Source organism: Pelophylax lessonae, assembly GCF_965119305.1.
Source record: "Pelophylax lessonae genome assembly, chromosome: 9".
NCBI lineage: Eukaryota > Metazoa > Chordata > Amphibia > Anura > Ranidae > Pelophylax > Pelophylax lessonae.
Genome location: NC_138776.1, coordinates 101,786,502 through 101,809,294, shown reverse-complemented (window position 1 = coordinate 101,809,294; position 22,793 = coordinate 101,786,502). Strand labels below are relative to the sequence as shown.

Sequence of the window (22,793 nt, the reverse complement as noted above, 5' to 3'; positions counted from 1 at the left end):
GGCCGGGTACCATTTTCCTGTAATCTTCACTATTTTTCAAGTGGTTCATGTTATATCATTTATACCTATCCTTAACTGATTTTTTTTTTGCTGTTTTGTCACTTCACTAATCACTTGGATGAACTTTTGATGTGAGTGCCACAATTTAGACAAGCAATTGTTTTTTGGGGGTGGGTGATAGAGGATGGTACTAACAGCAGCTTGCAGTGAGTACAGTGACAACAGGGATGTAAGCTTCTTAAAATTCTGAGGTTAAAAAATAAATACATATATAATGAAGTGCTATATATATATATATCTATATATATATATAGTTTTGTGAGTTTAATGGCAATGTTGTGCAAACTTTTACGGTACTAAATGGTTATGAGATCCAAGAAGAAACACAGGGAACTGCATCAGTGGGATCAATGAGAGTTCAAGGTCCCGCCTAATTATGAGGGGCCACAAAAACATTAAAATGCCTCAATTGTTGTCAGACGAATCCCAGTAAAATCGCGCAAACAGATTTGCGAGACACTGGTCGCCCAAAATATGTACAAGAGCTTATTTTGGGTGGCAGGCGGCCCGCGTTTCTGTTTCTGAGATTTTACCACAATTCATTGCAAATTTATGGGAATCGTTCGTGGCGTCCCACGACTTGCAATGGCTTGGGATCGCAGGCAGATTCAAACCAATTCTGCCTGCGATCCGAGACACCTATATGTGAATGGAGCCTAAAGATATATTTAGCTAGAATTACAATACAAACATTTTTTAGCAGACACAAATACAACATAACTCACATAATTCCTGCTAAATCTAAAAGAATAAACTGAGTTATTAAATAAAAATGAAGATGGGATGAAAAAATATACAGGCTGGGCAGTTGGAGCTCCGGGAGAGAGACAGAGGGAGAGAAACAAAGTTAGAGATGAACTCAGGAGCAGAGTTAACAATAGAGCCAGGGCTGGGAGGGGGGCCCACACAGGGAGGGGGTTTAGTTAGGGACAACTGTACCTTTCTTAGCAGACAAAAGCTGGGAGAGGGAGAGAAATCAGCTTTCAGCTGCTGGAGGAAGAGTTCTGTATTTGTTGTCCATCGCTAATCCCCCTCCCTGTGTGGGAGCCCCTGTGTGCTCGGGCCCCCTAAAAGAGGACCAGTGGTCCCCACCTTCAGAAGCCTTGGCTATATACCTCCAATATATTGGAGATGCTTTTGTGCAATAGGTTTAATTTAAACTGGTGTTATTCTTCCAGGCACTAATGGTACCCAGTTTGATCTGCATTACAGCAGGATTAAATTCTGACAGGTTGGACCTATTGGTCTCTTCTGTCATAAGTACTTATACCTGCCTGTTTGTCAATGTTAATGGTTAATGTACAGTAAGCCGCATGTGTACATTTACGACAGAACTCGGTGCCATGATGATGTGACTCCTGTCATCACAGCCCGGTCAATCATGTGGCTGAAGTGTCAAAACCCAGAAGGAAGACCTGTAGCGCTGAAGGAGATAGTGTATAATGTGCTAATTTGTTGTGCATACCAGTGCTGTATCTTGGCCTAGGCCAACAAGGCCCAGGCCTAGGGCAGCACTTTGCAGGGGGGCAGCAAAAAAGCTGATGGGGCAGCCCTGATGGGCACTGATATGTTGCACTGATGGGCACTCATAGACTGCGCTGATGGCCACTGATGAGGCAGGACTAATAAGCTGCACTGATAGGGCTGCACTTATAAGGCAGCACTGATGGGTACTGATATAATGCACTGATAGGCTGCACTAATGGGCACTGAGAGGCTGCACTGGTTGCTACTGATGGAGCTGTACTGATGGCCACTGATGAGGCCGCACTGATATCCTGCACTGTTGAGGCTGCACTGATGATCAGTAATAAGGCTGCACTGATAAGGCTGCACTGATGGGCACTGATAAAGCTGAACTTATGGGAACTGATGAGGCTGCACTGATGGGCACTGATAGACTGTGGTTGTGGTCTGTGGTTTACAGGTGACAGGGCGGGTCATAAACAGGAAAGGGTGTGGCCTTTACAGGAAGTAGTGGGTCATATTTAAATTAGGGGTGCCCAAGTTTAGTCAGGCCTAGGGCAGCACAAAACCTAAATACGCCATTGGTGCATACTAGTTCATTATGACATAAAAATCCCTGGGGCCATTTAAAAAATATATTTTTAAGAAAGGGTTTATTCTGCTTTAACGTGCATGCACCTACTAAAAACAAACTCCTCTTATTTGCTCCCTTTGTTCTATTAAATGTACTGTTGAAAGCATTTTATCCTATCTAACCAAAAAATGCAAAAAAAAAAAAAAAAAACACAGGTTAGCAGGGGTCTTTGTATATCTAGCATTTTACCTGGAGTTCTACTTTAATTTATTTATAAACCTCACTTTGATCATAACAATCCATTTTTTTTTAAATCAGCTAAAACTGAACTTCTCTGTTTCCTAGGTTCCTGTCACCTCCAACTGGATGAAGCAGTTACATAACTTCTTACTTCTCCCCAAGCACCCCCGACTCTTGACTCCATATGCAGCGATCAGTAACAGGACTGGCTCTATCCTCTTTCTGATGGAAGACAAACCTCTACTAGACACTAGAAGTAAAATTCTTAGCAATCAATTCATTTATTATATGTAGTTATAATTTCTGTTTGGCACAATGACATAAGCATAGCAGCAGAATTTGATTTGTAGCTTTCCCCAGATCCATGTCCTGCAATATTCCTGTCTCTGAGGTCGGCAGGCAGTTCCTTTTGACCTTATGGCTTCTGCTCTGATACAGAATTCATTGTCAGCTGTGAGGCCTTTTATAGAGAGGTGGGTGCCTTTCAAATCATGTCTAATCAATTTAATTTACCACAGGCGGACTCCAAACAGGGTGTAGAAACATCTCCGCAACGATCAAGAGAAATGGGAGGCACCTGAGCTGTGTTGTAGCAAAGGGTCTGAATACTTATGCCAATGTGATATTTCAGTTTTTCCTTTTTCATACATTGCCAAACATTTCTAGTTTGTCGCTATAGGGTACTTAGTGTAGATTATTGAGAAAAAATAAGTGATTTATTTAAACAACTGCAGTATTAGGATGCAATATAAAAAAACTGAAAAAAAAAAGCGAAGCGGGTCTGAATACTTTATGAATGCACTGTATGTACAGTATATGTCTGTTCTGAAATTTTAAGAGATCCAGCCCAAAAACTAGCATTTTTCCAACTACAAGGATAAAGGAAGTTGTGTTAACAGTATGCCCCCTGACATTTTCAACTGTACCTCCATATCAGACAGGCTAGATCCGGCCCTGCTTGAACCATATACAGGTAAATGTGGCTACTACTCTGGGTTGATAGATCCAGGATGCCCACCAGAGCCAAGGCTGTTTTCTGGATGTTTTTCATGTTGCCATTAGCCTGAAGGCACCAGGTTCAGAAAGTCAGCAAAAACATTTATCTAAAACATTGGTAAACCTGTATGTAAATATGCGTGCCAGTCTTTCTAGTAACCAGATATTAAATCTCAGTGGCACCAGGAAGGGGGTTAAAAAAACAACTGACATATCAATACATGAAATAAATCAATTCTTTTCCTGATCTCCATATGGCGCTACTACTAGTGGAACTACACATTCGAGCATCCACGGAGCATGTAGCTCTCTCTTACTCTATATCTGGTATTTGCATGCTTTTTTATGTTAAGTAAAAAGATGGGATGGGCAGTCAATAAACAGTGCTAAAACAGACCTATAAGAAGTTTTAGTTTTGGTCCAGAATAGTACAGAGACCAGTAATTAGATTATGTTTTAAAACCATTGGGCCTTATTACAATTTCTAGGGGACCCTCCACGTACAGGTACACTATATTACCAAAAGTATTGGGACACCTGCCTTTACACGCACATGAACTTTAATGGCATCCCAGTCCTAGTCTGTATTGAATTTTGACCCAGATGACTTAAATGTAGCCATAGTTGGCAGATCATTTATTGTTCATCAAGTGAAGGCTTTTACAAACAGTCACACTCTGATTCCACAACTTTTTCCTATGAAATATACAATTAATTACATTTTCTGACATTACCCTGTAGACCAGGAGTAACATTTTCTTCCAACAGAGTTGGAATCACACGTTTGAGGTATTTATGATTAGGGATGATCGAACTTTTGAAAAGTTCGGTTTGACCAGAACACCCGAATTTCCCGAAAGTTCGGTTCGGATTCCAGAACCCCTTTGAAATCAATGGGACCCGAACTTCTGGAATCAAAAAACACCCTTTTGAAGCCCTAAAACCCAATAAATGCCCCTAAAAAGTGCCTAGGGTTCTGGGTCATGCCCCAGGGACTATTAATCACACAAAAAAAAGTTCTTAAAAATTGTCGTTTTTGGTAGAGAGCCAATTATTGAAAAAATTATTGGAAAAAAAAAAAAGACATTTCTTTGGATTTAGTGTCTGGGGGGACTAAAAAGTGTACCTGTAGCTCTGTAGCATGTCCAGGACCAGAATTATAGCATGCCAAACCTTCAAAAATGACTTTTTTGCTTAACCGCGCCTTTCTTTTGCTCCTAATCAACTGCACAGCCAATGTGTATGATGGGGACATAATGCAGTGCACTGGGAACAAGATTAGAGTTTTTTTTTGAAAAAGGTGCTGTCTCTTTAAATGTGCATATAATTAACGGGTGTATTTTCACAATGGGGCTATTATTACCAAATGTTTTCAAGAAGTCAAAAGATGTATGTAGATGCACTTTATTTCATGTAAAATGGTGTTTGGTGCACTTTAACTTGAATTCTCACAAGAAACAGACATATATGCACGGACACATTGAGGGTTAGGGTTAGGGGTAGGGGCCACAATGTAGTGCACAGTGTACAAGATTAGAGATGTTTTGGATGAATACTGTTGTCTCTTGACTTTGAATAGAAGTAAAGGATGCTTAAAAATTGGGCCTTTTTAAAGGAGTAATTACGACATCCCAAAGTCTCATGGACACAGAGATGAGGAAACCCTGACGATGACTTGACACCATAACCCTATGAAAGTGCTGGTCATGAAGGCAATAATTGCCTTTGTAAGGAAAAAAATTGCAATGATATGCATCTGTGAGACAGGTGCGCAAAAATTGTTGTTTGGGTGTTGGCGGAGCCATACCACTGTAAGCCCAAAGAGCTGGTGTTGAAGAAGGCGTAAAAATTATGAAGGTGAGCACCTGTGGAACAGGTGCGCAAACATGGTATTTTTTGTTTAGCGTAGCCTCCCCACCGTAAGCCCAAAGAGCTGGTGTTGAAGGAGGCCAAAAAATTATAAAGGTGTGCACCTGTGGAACAGGTGCGCAAACATGGTTTTTTTGGTATAACTAAAATGAGGTTCTGTGAACCTAAACAGAATGAGAGGAGGGTTGGAGGGTGGCACCATGGTCCAGGCTTAAACTGAGGCTCAGCAGCCACATCGCAACGATAGACTAGTCTACAAGGTCTGACAAGAGGGAAGACAGCGCAGCGCCTTCTAAGTGCAGCAAGACATTTATTGAAGTATGTGCAGCAGTATTACACTCACATTTAGTCGGTGAATAAGATGCAGTTAGTCAAGTAATGTTGATCATCAGGAGCATCACTGGAGCGGGTCCTGGTGGTGGAGGCAGTGGATCCCGGTGAGAGCGGCAGGGGGTTCCTCCGTGTGTACAGGGATGGCCTCGGTGGTGTCCGTGGGCTCCTCGTCAACTGGTGGAACGCTGGCACTCGTGGGTCCTGGGATCCTGGAGTCACTCCTGGCGGTGATGCGGGATGCTACGGCGACGCGTTATCGGAGCATGCGCTCCTTCCTCAGGCCGTGGATGCACCATGTTTGGACAGGGCATTTATGCAGTGATAAGGACGGTGGCTCAGGGGAGGCAAAAAGCATGGCTTGAAAGTCTGCAATAGGTGGAATATCGGTGTTTGGCCACTAGGTGGGGTGTGTGGGTACACAAACTGATGTGGTTAAATGCATGGGGAGGGGAATAACAGACCATGTGGGAAACTATAGTGTAATAGGACCGTAGTTGAAAACTGAAAAGGGGGGGGGGTTTGTTTTGGGGGGTTTTTTCACTGGGAGGGATGGAGATGACAAGGGAGGGGGGTTTTTTGGGGGGATTATGTGTATAAGTGTCACGGATATGTGTTGCTGTATGTATGGTGCTATGGGATAAGAATAGGGTACATGGTTTGGGCACGGGGACATATTGGGGGGGGGGGGACATGTTGGGTGTTGGGGGGAGTGGAGGAGGGGAAGATGTGATGAAAAAAAGAAAAAAAAAAAAAAACGCATGTACAATAACTGGGGATGGTTTTGGTTGTAGCTGTTTTGGGGGGGGGGGGGGGGTTGTGGGGGTTTTTGTTTTCACGGGCAGTTTGATCCAAGGGGAGGGGGGATTGGAAGGGTGGTGTGTTGTCTTAACAAAAAAAAAAAAAGCACAAATCAATAAATATCAAATCCGAACTTTTGCAACAGGCGATGGGGGGGGGGGGGGATGGCTGGGGATAGTTTTGGTTGTCTTTGTTTGGGGGGGAGGGAAGGGTTGTGGGGGTTTTTTGTTTTCACGGGCGGTTTAATCCGGGGGGGGGTTTAGTGGGGGGCGTGGAAAGAAGGTGGGTGGGGTGCATGGAGAAGCATTACAGTAAGGTGTTGGTTTCTATTTCCTCGTTAAGGCCTCCAGGCGCGAGGGTGTCAAGTGTGTAGATCCAGAACGTTTCTCTGCGACAAAGTCGCTTGTAATGTTCCGTTTGTGGGAATGAGTTGGGGATGGACTCGATGACCCAGACACGCAGACCTGTGGACGATTTCTCATGGTGTTCGGCAAAATATCTGGGCACACTATGTTTGTCTTTTCCGGCCTCGACTAGGCGGCGGTGTTCGCCAAACCGCTTTCTTAGGGTCCGGATGGTTCTCCCTACATAGAACTGGCCACAAGGGCAGGTGAGGCAGTAGATCACGTATTCGGATGAGCAGTTGTGGAAGTGTTTGATGGTGTATGTTTTGCCTTTTACGTTGAATTCTTTTTGTCCATGTTGTATGTGCTTGCAGGTGAGGCAAAGGGCTTTGCGGCATTGATACATCCCAACAAGCGGGATGAGGCATAGGGTGGCTGTGGGGGTTTTTTGTTCTTGTTTTAGTTTGCTCGGTGCTACAAGAGTTTTGATGCTTCTGGCCTTTCGGTAGGATACCTTAGGCTTTGGGGGGATGGTGGATTTTAGGTGGGGATCTTCCAATAGGATGGGCCAGTGTTTGGTGAGAATCTGTTCCATTCTGCAAAATTTTACATGGAATTGGGTGGTGAAGCGTATGGGCTGTGTTGTGGGTGCGTCTTTGGGGGTGGGGGCAGGGATGTTTGTGTACTGGGAGTAAGCTTCATTGATGAGGGGTTGGGGGTAACCTTTTTCAACAAATTTTTGGGTTAGCAGGCCGCTCTGTTCGATGTAGTCATGTTCTTTGGTGCAATTTCTTCTGAGTCGGCAGTTCGGATTTGATATTTATTGATTTGTGCGTTTTTTTTTTTTTTTGTTAAGACAACACACCACCCTTCCAATCCTCCCCCCCCCTTGGATCAAACTGCCCGTGAAAACAAAAACCCCCACAACCCCCCCCCAAAACAGCTACAACCAAAACCATCCCCAGTTATTGTACATGCGTTTTTTTTTTTTTTCATCACATCTTCCCCTCCTCCACCCCCCCAACACCCAACATGTCCTTCCCCTCCCCCCCCCCAATATGTCCCCGTGCCCAAACCATGTACCCTATTCTTATCCCATAGCACCATACATACAGCAACACATATCCGTGACACTTATACACATAATCCCCCCAAAACCCCCCCCCCCCCTCCCTTGTCATCTCCATCCCTCCCAGTGAAAAAACCCCCCAAAACAAACCCCCCCCCCTTTTCAGTTTTCAACTACGGTCCTATTACACTATAGTTTCCCACATGGTCTGTTATTCCCCTCCCCATGCATTTAACCACATCAGTTTGTGTACCCACACACCCCACCTAGTGGCCAAACACCGATATTCCACCTATTGCAGACTTTCAAGCCATGCTTTTTGCCTCCCCTGAGCCACCGTCCTTATCACTGCATAAATGCCCTGTCCAAACATGGTGCATCCACGGCCTGAGGAAGGAGCGCATGCTCCGATAACGCGTCGCCGTAGCATCCCGCATCACCGCCAGGAGTGACTCCAGGATCCCAGGACCCACGAGTGCCAGCGTTCCACCAGTTGATGAGGAGCCCACGGACACCACCGAGGCCATCCCTGTACACACGGAGGAACCCCCTGCCGCTTTCACCGGGATCCACTGCCTCCACCACCAGGACCCGCTCCAGTGATTCTCCTGATGATCAACATTACTTGACTAACTGCATCTTATTCACCGACTAAATGTGAGTGTAATACTGCTGCACATACTTCAATAAATGTCTTGCTGCACTTAGAAGGCGCTGCGGTGTCTTCCCTCTTGTCTCCCCCCAGAGATCTCTTCTGTCTCTTCCGCCGGCAGCCGCTACAGTGGACAGCTACCCCCTGAACTGTTTGGGGGTCCCCCCACCCCTGGTGTTTCCCTTCTCCCCCTCCCCGGGTCCCCACGACCAGACTTTTTTTTTTTTTTTTTTTGAGACCTCTTCTTGCGCCAATTCACCACCAAACCATAGTCTACAAGGTCTGCATCAGGTGCATTAAAGCTTGATATTCACGACTGATTCATTTTAATGAATGTCAAATGGTCGACTGAGTCGGTGGAGAGTCTCGTTCGATGGTCTGTGACGAATCCTCCTGCTGCGCTGAATGCCCGTTCCGATAGGACACTGGAAGCAGGGCAGGCCAACAACTCCATGGCATACTGGGCCAGTTCTGGCCAGTGGTCTAATCTTAAGACCCAGTATGCAAGTGGATCGGATTCGTCACATGAAAAGCCCTCTGTGTCACTTTGTGCCCTGACGTAATCGTCCACCATGTGATGCAGACGCTGTCGATGCGATGTGGCAGCTGAGAGGCCTGGGCGGTGAGGACTAAAAAAAGACTGAAAGGCATCCGTCAACCGCATGCCTTCTCCAACGCTCCTCTCGTGACCCGCAGTAGAGTCCATGGTAGGTTGTCCCCACCCCTGCACCCTACGGGAGTCGGGGAACGTGTTCACCAGAATCCTCTTGAGACTGTGTCAGGGTCCGGACTGGCGGCAGGTGATGGCACTGGAGGTGGATCCTCTGTGTCAGTGAGGGATTGGCGTGGACCGTACCAGGGGACCGGTTCTAAGTTACTACCGGTTTTCACCAGAGCCCGCCGCAAGGCGGGATGGACTTGCTGCGGCGGTAGCAACCAGGTCGTATCCTCCGGTAACGGCTCAACCTCAAAGACAGCTGATTCAGGCGCGGTACAGAAGGACAAGGCAAAGGCAAGGTCAGACGGAGCAAAGGGTCAAGGCAGGCGGCAAGGTTCGTAGTCAGGGGCAACAGCAGAATGTCAGATACACAGGCAGGGAACGATACACCAAAAGCTTTCTCAAGGTACCAAAGGCAACAAGATCCGGCAAGGACAGGAAGGGGAAGTGGGTTTTTATTGAATTTGGGCTGATTGGACCAGGCACCAATTAGTGGTGCACTGGCCCTTTAAATTTACATGCTGCGGCGCGCGCCCTAGGGAGCGGGGCCGCGCACGCCGAGAGGAGGAAGGAACCCGGCGTGCGCCGGGAGCAGAGAGGACCCGGCGGGTGAGTTCCACTAATGCGGGGGAACAGCGCTCATGGTCGGGGACGCCGACCGGAGCGCTGCAGCCCGCAGGACGCCTTGAGTGCTCCGGGGAAGCCACGGAACCCGGAGCACTCGGCGTTACAGTACCCCCCCCTTAGGTCTCCCCCTCTTTTTGGAGCCCAGGTACCTGTGGATGAGGTCCTTGTCAAGGATATTGGACTCGGGCTCCCACGACCTCTCCTCAGGACCACAATTCTCCCAGTCAACCAAAAAAAACTTTTTACCTCTGACGACCTTGGAGGCGAGGATCTCTTTTACTGAGAAGACGTCAGAGGACCCAGAGACAGGAGCAGGAACTATGACCTTGGGGGAAAATCGGTTAAGAATGAGGGGTTTGAGGAGGGATACATGAAAGGAGTTGTGAATACGGAGAGAAGGAGGAAGATGGAGTTTGTAAGAGACAGCATTAATTTGGCTTTTGATTTTAAAAGGCCCAAGATAACGTGGACCCAGTTTGTAGCTGGGGACCCGAAACCGGATGTATTTGGCAGAGAGCCACACTCTGTCCCCAGGAGAAAAGACAGGAGGAGTTCTTCTTTTCCTATCTGCATGTCTCTTCATGCGAGAAGAGGCGAGGGTGAGCGACTTTTGAGTCTCTTTCCAGATGGAGGAGAAATCCAGGGTCAAGTCATCAACGGCAGGAACTCCAGAAGAAGTGGGAATGGGGAGGGGGGAAGCGGGTGACGGCCGTACACCACAAAAAACGGGGATTTGGTGGATGACTCAGAGTCTCTAAAGTTGTAAGAAAATTCGGCCCAGGGCAACAAGTCGACCCAATCATCCTGACGGGAGGAGACGAAATGTCGCAGGTAGTCACCAAGGATCTGGTTAACCCTCTCCACTTGTCCATTGGACTGAGGGTGGTAGGCAGAGGAGAAGTTCAATTTGATCTTCAATTGGGTGCAGAGAGCTCTCCAAAACTTTGAGATAAACTGAACGCCTCTATCGGAGACGATGTGTGTTGGAAGACCATGGAGACGAAAAATGTGTAAAAAGAATTGCTTTGCCAGCTGTGGCGCAGAAGGGAGGCCAGGGAGCGGAATAAAATGTGCCATTTTAGAGAACCTGTCGACAACCACCCATATGACTGTGTTGCCATGGGATACAGGAAGATCCGTGACGAAGTCCATTGCTATGTGGGACCAAGGCTGTTCAGGCACTGGCAGAGGGAGAAGAAGACCTGCAGGCTTCTGGCGGGGAGTTTTATCACGTGCGCAGACAGTACAGGCCCGAACGAACTCCGTCACATCTTTCTCAAAGGAAGGCCACCAATAGTGTCTGGCAATTAGTTGAGTCGTCTTTTTAATTCCAGCATGACCCGCCAGGTGAGAGGAGTGACCCCATTTGAGAGTCCGCAGGCGAAGACGTGGAGGAACAAATGTTTTCCCTGGAGGAACTGGTACCAGTGAAGCAGGGGCAGTTGAAATTAGACACTCAGGAGGAATGATGTGTTGAGGAACGGTTTCATCCTCGGAGGCATCGGTGGAGCGTGATAGGGCATCCGCCCTAATGTTTTTATCAGCAGGACGAAAATGGATTTGGAAGGTGAATCGGGCAAAGAACAATGACCACCTGGCCTGGCGTGGATTAAGGCTCTGGGCAGACTGAAGGTACGAGAGATTTTTGTGGTCAGTATAGATGGTGATCGGATGAGGGGATCCTTCCAGAAGGTGTCTCCATTCTTCCAGTGCCAATTTAATGGCTAGAAGTTCACGATCTCCGATGGCGTAGTTCATTTCAGGGGGAGAAAAAGTTTTTGAGAAGAAACCGCAGGTGACGTTTTTCCCTTTAGCAGATTTTTGAAGAAGAACCGCTCCGGCTCCAACAGAGGAGGCATCTACCTCCAGGAAGAATGGTTTCAGCGGATCAGGCCTATTCAAGACTGGAGCGGAGGCGAAGGCGGCTTTAAGACGAGTAAAGGCTTCTTCAGCTTGGGGAGGCCAGGATTTCGGATTCGCTTCTTTCTTGGTTAGGGCCACAATAGGCGACACGATAGTGGAGAAATGGGGAACAAACTGACGGTAATAATTGGCGAATCCCAGGAAGCGCTGAATAGAGCGAAGGCCTGAGGGGCGTGGCCAATCCAAGACTGCAGAGAGTTTGTCAGGGTCCATTTGAAGACCCTGTCCAGAAACTAGGTATCCCAGAAACGGCAGACAGCTATGTTCAAAAATACATTTTTCCATTTTGGCGTACAGATGGTTGACACGAAGGCGCTGGAGCACTTGACGAACATAGCGACGGTGTTCCTCCAGGGTGGAGGAGAAGATTAGAATGTCGTCGAGATAGACCAATACACAAGTATACAACATGTCCCGGAAGATCTCGTTGACAAAGTCTTGAAAGACTGCAGGAGCGTTGCACAGGCCGAACGGCATGACGAGATACTCAAAGTGGCCATCTCTGGTATTAAAAGCGGTTTTCCACTCATCTCCCTCACGGATTCTGATGAGATTATAAGCGCCCCTGAGGTCAAGCTTGGTGAAGACCCTTGCTCTGCGCAGACGGTCAAAGAGTTCCGAGATGAGAGGCAAAGGGTAGCGATTTTTTACCTCGATTTTGTTAAGACCGCGGTAGTCAATACATGGGCGTAGTGACCCATCCTTTTTGGCAACAAAGAAAAATCCTGCTCCGGCAGGAGAAGAGGATTTCCTGATAAAACCTTTCTTAAGGTTCTCCTGAACGTATTCTGACATGGCCTTGGTTTCAGGGATGGAAAGAGGGTAAATCCTGCCACGGGGTGGCGTGGTACCAGGAAGCAAATCAATGGGACAATCATAGGGTCTATGTGGTGGTAAGACCTCCGCCTGCTTCTTGCAAAAGACGTCAGAGAAGTCCAGATAAGCCTTAGGAAGGCCGAGCAATGGTGAGGAAACGGAGACTTGTCTAGTAGGTACCGACTTGAGGCAATGAGTGTGTCAGGTAGGCCCCCATGATTTAATGTCCCCAGAGGTCCAGTCGAGGGTAGGAGAGTGGCGCTGGAGCCAGGGCAGGCCAAGAAGGACGTCAGAGGTGCAGTTCGGTAGAACAAAAAATTCAATGGTCTCTTGGTGGAGGACTCCTATGGTCATGAGCACAGGTTCTGTGCGATAACGCACGGTACAGTTTAGATTCTCACCGTTAACTGTAGAAATGAAGAAAGGCTTGAGGAGACGGATCACAGGAATGTTAAAGCGGTTTATGAAGGAGGCTCTAATGAAGTTTCCTGCAGAACCAGAGTCCAAGAAGGCCTGTGCAGGGAAGAAGACTTTAGCGGTAGAAGAAATCCGTACTGGAACCATCAAACGTGGAGAGGAAGACTCTACACCCAGCGACGCCTCTCCTACGTTCACTAGGTGCGAGCGTTTCCCTGACGCTGTGGACGAACTGGACAGTCCTTTAAGAAATGTTCGGAACTCCCACAATAAAAACATAAATTCTCATTCCTCCGGCGAGACCTTTCTTGCTGGGTCAGGCGAGCCCGATCCACTTGCATGGCCTCCTCGGCGGGAGGCGCAGCAACCGGTTGCAATGGTTGCTGGAAGAGAGGTGCCAGGCGTGGATAACGCCTGTTGCGAACAAGATTCTTTTCTTGGCGAAGTTCCTGGCGTCTTTCAAGGAAGCGCATATCTATGCGAGTAGCCAACTGGATGAGTTCCGTCAGGGAGTCAGGTATTTCTCGTGCGGCTAGAGCATCCTTGATATGGCTGGATAAACCTTTTTTAAAAGTTGCGCAGAGGGCGTCGTTGTTCCAAGTCAGTTCGGAGGCCAGTGTGCGAAATTGTATAGCATATTCGCCTACTGTAGCGTCTCCTTGGACGAGGTTTAGCAAGGCCGTTTCTGCTGACGAGGCACGGGCAGGTTCCTCGAAGACACTGCGAACTTCAGAGACGAAAGACTGGACGGAGGCAGTGGCAGGATCATTGCGGTCCCAAAGTGGCGTGGCCCAGGCCAAGGCCTTCCCAGACAATAAGCTGACCATGAAGGCCACCTTAGATCGTTCCGTAGGAAACTGGTCGGCCAACATCTCCAGGTGTAGGGAACATTGGGACAAGAATCCCCGGCACATCTTAGAATCCCCATCAAACTTGTCCGGGAGAGACAAACGGATTCTAGCGGAGGTGGCGGCCACTGGCTGCGGAGGTGGAGCGGAAGCAGAAGCAGAAGCAGGCGGCTGCTGCGGTGCGGGAAGAAGCTGTTGCAGCATGGCGGTCAACTGTGCCAGTTGTTGTCCTTGTTGGGTAATCTGCTGGGACTGCTGGGCAACCACGGTAGTGAGGTCAGCGAGACTAGGCAGCGGCACATCAGCGGGATCCATGGCCGGATCTACTGTCAGGGACCGGACTGGCGGCAGGTGATGGCACTGGAGGTGGATCCTCTGTGTCAGTGAGGGATTGGCGTGGACCGTACCAGGGGACCGGTTCTAAGTTACTACCGGTTTTCACCAGAGCCCGCCGCAAGGTGGGATGGACTTGCTGCGGCGGTAGCAACCAGGTCGTATCCTCCGGTAACGGCTCAACCTCAAAGACAGCTGATTCAGGCGCGGTACAGAAGGACAAGGCAAAGGCAAGGTCAGACGGAGCAAAGGGTCAAGGCAGGCGGCAAGGTTCGTAGTCAGGGGCAACAGCAGAAGGTCAGATACACAGGCAGGGAACGATACACCAAAAGCTTTCTCAAGGTACCAAAGGCAACAAGATCCGGCAAGGACAGGAAGGGGAAGTGGGTTTTTATTGAATTTGGGCTGATTGGACCAGGCACCAATTAGTGGTGCACTGGCCCTTTAAATTTACATGCTGCGGCGCGCGCGCGCCCTAGGGAGCGGGGCCGCGCGCGCCGAGAGGAGGAAGGAACCCGGCGTGCGCCGGGAGCAGAGAGGACCCGGCGGGTGAGTTCCACTAATGCGGGGGAACAGCGCTCATGGTCGGGGACGCCGACCGGAGCGCTGCAGCCCGCAGGACGCCTTGAGTGCTCCGGGGAAGCCACGGAACCCGGAGCACTCGGCGTTACAGACTGTCCTCAAGGGATTTGATCCTGTGGACTCTCTGGGTGGATGGGAAAAGCTCCGAGACTTTTGACTTGTACCGGTGGTCAAGTAGGGTAGCCAACCAATAGTGGTCAGTCTCTTTGATGGCCTTGATTCTGGGGTCCTTTCGCAGGCTCTGAAGCATGATGTTTGCCATGCGTCGCAAATTAGCAAAGGCCTCAGAAGCTGACTCCTCGGGGTCACTCAAAACGAAATTATCTTGAACGTGCTCCTCCTCCTCCCAGCCACGTACTACTCCAAAGTGTCCCGAGGGAGTCAAACTAGGCCTTGCAGATTGCCGCATGTCTTCCTCCTCCTCCTCCTCAAAGCCTGCAAAAGTTCCCGAAGAATCGTCCTCCTCCTCCTCCTCCTCCTCCTCTTCCACCCCTGGATCCTGCTCGGGCCTCTGGGAGCTAGGCATAATGGGGTCAGGATTCTCAGGATAAAGGCGGCCTTGAGAGGCAAGGAAGTCCTCCTCTTCCTCCTGCTGCTCTGCCTCCGGTGCCCTGTCCATAATGCCACGAAGAGTGTGCTCCAACAAAAACAGTACCGGTAGGGTGTCACTGATGCATGCGCTGTCCCGGCTGACCATCCTTGTGGCCTCCTCAAATGGCGAGAGGACAGCGCATGCATCCTTAATCAAAAGCCACTGCCGTGGTGAAAAGAAGCCCAGGCACGCTGAGCCAGTGCTGGTGCCGTACTCGCAGAGATATTCATTGAGGGCCCTCTGCTGCGTGTACAGGTGCTGCAGCATAGCCAAGGTGGAGTTCCAGTGGGTGGGCATGTCACAGACGAGGCGGTGTACCGGCAGGTGAAACTCGCGCTGCACTTCGGCCAAACGTGCAGTGGCACTGTACGACCGCCTGAAGTGACTGCACACCCTTCTTGCCATCCTTGGCACATCCTGCATTCCCGGGTACGAGTTCAAAAACCGCTGTACCACGAGATTCAGGACATGCGCCAGGCATGGCACATGGGTCAACTTTCCCTGACGAAGGGCGGCCAGGAGGTTTGACCCATTATCGGTAACCACCATTCCTGGCTGCAGCTGGCGTGGTGTCAACCACCTCTGGGCCTGTGCCTGCAGAGCCCCAAGAATCTCAGGGGCAGTGTGCTGCCTGTCCCCTAGACACACAAGCTGCAGCACTGCGTGACACCTTTTGGCCTGAGACATAGAATAGCCCTTTGAATGCTTACGTGGTACCTCATCATATTCAAAGGACCATGCTGCAGAGGAGGGCATGGAGGAGGATGAGGAGGAGGAACAGGAGGGGGTAGAAGTAATCAATCTACCCAGATCAGCGACACCACCAGCTTTTTGCAGACGTGGGGGCAATACTGGCTGCAGCACCGAGCTCTGGCTACAATCCCTTCCGCTGGCAAGCTGTGTCACCCAATGAGCAGTGACAGAAATGTACCGTCCCTGCCCATGTTTGCTTGACCAAGTGTCAGCCGTCAGGTGTATCTTACGGCTGACTGACTTGGCCAGGGACTACACTACATTGCCTTCCACATGTTGGTATAGGGATGGCAGGGCCTTACGGGCAAAGTAATGCCGACTTGGCACCTGCCACTGTGGAACTGCACATTTTGCAAAGTCACGGAAGGGAGCAGACTCTACCAGGTTAAATGGTAACAGTTGCAGAGCCAGTAGTTTTGCCAAACTACTGTTTAGACGCTGGGCATGTGGGTGGCGGGGAGTATACATTTTTTTTCGTTCTAGCATGTGTGGAATCGAAATTTGCCGTCTAGATGTTACAGCTGGTGGTGTGCTGGAGGTAGATGCGACACTGCCTGCTATATCATCATCCCTGTCAGTGGAGGCTGCCAACAGGTGACGAGTGACTATAGCAGGGACAGACTGATGTGCAGGTGGAGCACGAGGAGGAGCGCGAGGAGGCCTAGGAGGCCGACTGACCGATCTTTGGCCCTTTTGTGGGTTCTTCAAATGCTCCTGCCAATGGGCCAAGTGGTGGGTTGTCAAATGCCTGTTTAGGCAGCTTGTACCCAGGTGGTTGACATTTTTGCCATGTTTTATACCCTTATGACAAATCTTGCAGATCGCAACTATTCGGTCTGCATGAGATGTCTCAAAAAAGGCCCAGCAAGAAGAGGTTTGTATAGTGGCCCAGGAGACAACAGGTGCGGCCTTAGATGGAGTGGGCCATTTGCTCTCCCCTCTTGCTTGCTCTGCCTCCTCCTCAACCTCAGACCCAACATCAGACTCCATAAAGGACTGAGCATCAGGCGTGGCCCGGGAGACAACAGGTGCGGCCTTAGATGGAGCGGGCCGTCTGCTCTCCCCTCTTGCTTGCTCTGCCCACTCCTCAACCTCAGACCCAACATCTGACTCCATAAAGGACTGAGCATCAGGCTGGAGTAGATGGCCGACACTGTGGTCAAACAGCTCAGCTGACTCCTCTGCCATGTCTGAAGTTGGGTTTAAGGGAGGACGAGAGGTGGACATGGACTCATCTCTATTTGTTCTGCCAACTGCAGAAGACTGACCACTTTTCTCTGCCTGGGTCACTGTAGTTGCAGAGGATGCCGATAATGAGGGTTTGGTAATATAGTCCACCACCTCCTGTACGTACTATGGATGTATAGCTTGGCCACTGCGGGAGAACAATCGCAATGGTGGCCTGGCTGAGGACTGACCACCACGTCCACCCCTGTCTCTAGACACCCTAGAAGCTGTGCCCCTTTCCGCAGCCGGGCCACGTATGCCTTTCCTTGGTCTACCTGACATATTTGTCACTGAGGCTTTGGCAACTCTGTGCGGTGAAAAACGCACACTGCTATGCGACCCAAAGTTGTCACTGAATACAGCACAGCAGATGCATGTCACGCACAGTAGCAAAGCCTTTTGCACAGTGGACCCAACGCTTTCAAGAACAGGCGTTAAGTTTGTCACTGAGACTTTGGCAACTCTGTGCGGAGAAAAACGCACACTGCTATGCGACCCAAAGTTGTCACTGAATACAGCACAGCAGATGCGTGTCACGCACAGTAGCAAAGCCTTTTGCACAGTGGACCTAACGCTTTCAAGAACAGGCGTTAAGTTGTCACTGAGACTTTGGCAACTCTGTGTGGTGAAAAACGCACACTGCTATGCGACCCAAGTTGTCGCTGAATACAGCACAGCAGATGCGTGTCAAGCACAGTAGCAAAGCCTTTTGCACAGTGGACCTAACGCTTTCAAGAACAGGCGTTAAGTTGTCACTGAGACTTTGGCAACTCTGTGCGGTGAAAAACGCACACTCTATGCGACCCAAAGTTGTCACTGAATACAGCACAGCAGATGCGTGTCATGCACAGTAGCAAAGCCTTTTGCACAGTGGACCTAACGCTTTCAAGAACAGGCGTTAAGTTGTCACTGAGACTTTGGCAACTCTGTGCGGTGAAAAACGCACACTGCTATGCGACCCAAAGTTGTCACTGAATACAGCACAGCAGATGCGTGTCACGCACAGTAGCAAAGCCTTTTGCACAGTGGACCTAACGCTTTCAAGAACAGGCGTTAAGTTGTCACTGAGGCAATGTATTTTGCCGACTAGCAAGCACGTATACCTGCTGTGGATATATCAGCAGTGCAACGTGCTCACTACACGGAACCCTGACACTTTTACTTTCCCTACAGAAACTAGATTGTTGAATCTAACTACTGTGGTATATAGTACCCTAACTACACTACATTTCCCTTTCCTCACACTAAAAGAACAGCTCCATACAGCAGAAGACTGACACTGTCCCTTTAAATTTTTTTTTTTTTTTTTCTAACTCAAAAAAACAGCACAATCGCTGTATTTCTAACTACATTGACTGGCTGTAAGCTGAATGCAATTCTGCTTATATGGAGCTTTAGAAGCACTCGTCTATGCAGCAAACGTAGTGTAACAAAGCAGGAGTAAGAGAAATGCTTCCACTCTCTTCAACAGACTCTGTATCACTGTGCTAGGGGTTAGGCAGGGCTATGTTATATACTGTGGGGCGTATTCACTACTGATTGGCCTCTGGTCCCCGTAGTCACTCCAATCACGTTCTTAGCAGACTCCAGCCCCCTCATTGGCTTTTGCTGACGTTTCTGGGTCAATCACAGGCTTTTAAAGCCCAGTTCCTTTCCCGTTGCATTTTGGGTGGTTCTGGTGGCTGAATACCGAACTTTTACCGCAAAAAGTTCGGAATTCAGCTGCATTTCGAACACTTAAAGTTCGGGTCGAACCGATGGTCGACCCGAACCGTTCGATCATCCCTATTTATGATTATAATTTATATCCTAGTATACATGCAGTCATTGTACAGTATGCCTATCAAATAGCAGACACACACTGCAGTCCCCCCATACATCAGGTGTCCTTATCACAGTGCCCCCTTACATCAGATGTCCTCATCACAGTGCTCTTACATCAGGTGTCCCCATCACAGTGCCCCCTTACATCAAGTATCCCCATCACAGTGCCCCTTTACATTGGATGTCTCTATCGCAGTGCCCCCTTACATCAGATGTCCTCATCACAGTGTCCTCTTACATAGTTACATAGTTTGTAAGGTTGAAAAAAAGGCACCAGGCCATCCATTTCAATCTGTGGTGTGTGAGTGTGCTTGTGTTTATGTCAATAGTACATGTTATATCAGGTGTCCCATCAGACTGCCTCCTTACTTCAGGTGTCCCCCTCTGCGTATCCCCATCACGGTGCCCCTTATATCAGGCGTTCCATCAGAGGGCCCCCTTGCTTCAGGTGTCCCTCTCTGGGAGCCCCCGTACATCAGTTGTTCTCACTAGCATACCCCCTTATATTAGGTGCCTCATCATAGTGCCCCATTTATTCAGATACCCCCATCAGAGTACCCTCTGAGATCAGGTGCCCCATAAGGTGCCCACATCAGAGTACCCCCTTTCATCAGGAGCCCCCATCGAAGTAACCCCTTCTATCCAGTGCCCCATCTGAACACTTCCTGTACCATAGCTATTTGTCTTATCTTTTGCAGTATTTCCCCAAAGCCAGTAGTCTTTACACATCAAGGTCAGCCATAGATGGTTCAAATCTTGGCCGGTTCGAATCGCGGCTGGTTCAGCAGGAACCGTCTGAGATTCAAACTGTGTATGGGAGGTTGAATGTAAAAAGTTGATCGATCATCCTGGGTACAACCAGCCTGCTGGATTAACTTGCGATTATCCCTAGCAGCTGCTATAGCCACTAGCAATAATCACTGTTTTCTCCCAGCGGGGAAGGCTTTCCCCATCCCCCCTTCTGGGAGAATACAATGCCTGAGCAAGAGGGATTCTCCTGTCAGCACTTTCTGTGTTAATGGGGGAATCGTGCAAATTTATTTCCTGCAACCCATGGCTGTAGGAAAGAAATTCCACCATCTATGGCTTGCCTAAGCCAGGCAGGCAGAGGGCAGGAGCTGGGAAGCAGAGTAGGCTGCAATGGGGTGGGGTATGCACGTGACGTCATTGGTGGTTTAGATGCTGGCAACTGTAGCAAATAATGACTGCTGTGGGGGTGGGGATCCTGGACTGGCGGTCTGAATAGGACTGTCATGTGGTCCGCCATTTTTCTTAATGTTTAATCTCATGTTAATCCTTGTATTGCCAATATTACAGTTAATCCAAGCACTGGTATATGGGAAATGCAAGTATGACCTAAAAATCTTTCTTATTACACTATAACTTTCTATTTCTGCTCTTGGTTAAAAAATATAAATTTTGGTAAACAGTTTGAATGCTTGACAAGATATATGAATTTGCTTTGAAATGATGCAATGAGAATAGAGGGAGAAAAATATAGAATTCGAACTGAAAGTCTAATTTCTACTTAATTTTATTTAAGAAAAATAGCAATTGTGCTGCATATTTAAAAATGACTTGCTAAGCCATTGCTAGACTTGCAAGGCTTCAAAAGTTTGTTGCACAATTGCCGCAAGTCTGCATTGCATAAATCCAGATCAACTTTCTTTGCAAACATTCTGCAAGCCTGCTGCAAGTTCTGGTTCAGTTATGTTGTGCTATAGTCATCCCACCACAGAGGTCACTGTGCCTGAATTTTCATGCTGTAGATTTGCACAACTCTTGCTGTAGACTCACCACTGGAACTTTGTTCTTGCTAGGGATTTGTCATGCAAATTTGCTACAAATTGGAAAAGTGTCAACTTAAACTTGTGTTTCAAGTGTTCTGCAAGTGTACAACTTGCCAGTGGAAATGTGCAGCAAGTTAAAAGTCTTACAATTCAACACTGCCACAAATGTGTGGCAAGTTATTCTTGCTATTTAGGATTTAAAGTAATACTAAAGGTATTTCTTTCCCTTTTAAAATAACAAACATGTCATACATACCTGCTTTGTGCAATGGTTTTGCGCAGATCATCCTCGATCCTCCTCTTTTCGGGTCTCCCACCAGCTCACGTGGCGTCTCCCCCCTTCTGAGTGGCCCCCTAGCAAGCCACTTTCTATGGGGGGCATTTGTACCGGCTCGCTTGTGAGCTTTGCTGTCTGCATCTATTGACAGACCGCAGAACTCAGCCCCGGCCTCCATTCCCTTGTCACTGGATGTGATTGAAAGGAGCAGGAGCCAATGGCTTCTGGTGCTGTCTTTGAGCCAGTGGGGAGGGACAGAGCAGAGGGAGCCTCTGCTCTCACATAGATAGCAAGCAATTGAGCTGCAAGTCTGAAAATGGCTTGCTAAGCTATCGCTAGACTTGCCAGACTTCACAAGTTTTTTGCACAATTGCAGCAAGTCCACATCGCATGACTCCATATCAACATTCTGCAAGTCGGCTGCAGATTCTGGTTCAGTTATCTTGTGCTAAAAGGGTCACTGTGGCTGAATGTTCATGCTGTAGACTTGCAGAGCTCTTGCTGTAGACTCACCACTGCAATTTTGCTCTTGCTAGAAACTTGCCTTGCAAATTTGATACAAACTGGAAAAGTGTAAACTAGAACTTATGCTTCAAGTCCTCTGTAAGTGCACAACTTGCCAGTGAAAATGTGCAGCAAGTTAACAGATTTACAATTCAACACTGTCACAAATTTGTAGCAAGTTATCTTTACTATCTGGGCAGGCACAGCGCTGGAGTAAGATCGGGCTGATCAGACTTCTAATGGCACCCCAATTGTGCCGTGATTTTGCCACGATTTTTGCGTGGCAAATCCCACTGCATTCGAAGCAAATCACAATGCCCGATGCTGTCGCCCAAAAGAAGCTCATGTTCCTTTTTGAGCAACAAGCATCACGCACTGCGATTGCAGCGTGATTTACCGCACGACAATTGAGGCAAAATTGCAGCACGATTGGGGTGCCAATAAAAAGTAATGGCATCACAAACGCGTCCCGCGTTTTGAAGTGATTTGGAATTGCGGTGATTCCGCCTGTGATAAGGTGTGAATGGAGCCTGCATTTCAGAAATTATCTGTCTTACATTTTTAGAAGGTTAAAAGTTCTTTAATGTGACCATGTATCTCTTCTTCCTGATAGTGGGGGATGGGGCTACAGGACATTGTGCAGACACAAAGAGTGCCTGTAAGTGGTAAAAGATTTCCGCGCTGATGGGAAAAATTATATATGACTGCAGCCTACCTCAAAATATAGCAAGCTATATTTAACAAATATGGGTGGATGTGGAGGTAAGTGGCGCTGTCAGGAATAGGAAGTAGGAAAAATAAATATATCGGTGGGTCACTTTTTATATTGAATAATAAATAGAGTTATGTGTATTAAAATATTAGATCCTCATAAATAATGTGTGATATACAGTGAATAAATGTAAGAAAATACAAAAATATATATAAAAAATGTTTTCCAGTGAGTGAATAGTGGGAGATAAAAATGTAAATGTATAAAATTATTCCAATATAAGTGTCACAAAATTAAATAAATAAATTCTGTATATAACAATCAAATGTGTAAAACTGAGCCACCAATAAAAATCACACTTGTAAAATCAATAAATAGGGTGATACATTATTGCATAAATTGGGTGACAAATTTTAAAATAAAAAATTAAGGTGCTCTGTTCAAGTGC

At 48.0% G+C, this 22,793-nt stretch overlaps 1 protein-coding gene across 1 annotated transcript in view; it reads left to right on the top strand.

The window, feature by feature from the left end:
• The window catches only part of LOC309564242 (uncharacterized protein), an 82,671-nt gene that overhangs the window by 45,572 nt on the left and 14,306 nt on the right, over positions 1 to 22,793 (top strand). The window contains exon 5 of the mRNA XM_082268868.1: positions 2,447 to 2,597. Coding sequence (XP_082124994.1) covers positions 2,447 to 2,597 — 151 coding nt within the window. The remainder of the gene's footprint in view (positions 1 to 2,446; positions 2,598 to 22,793) is intronic.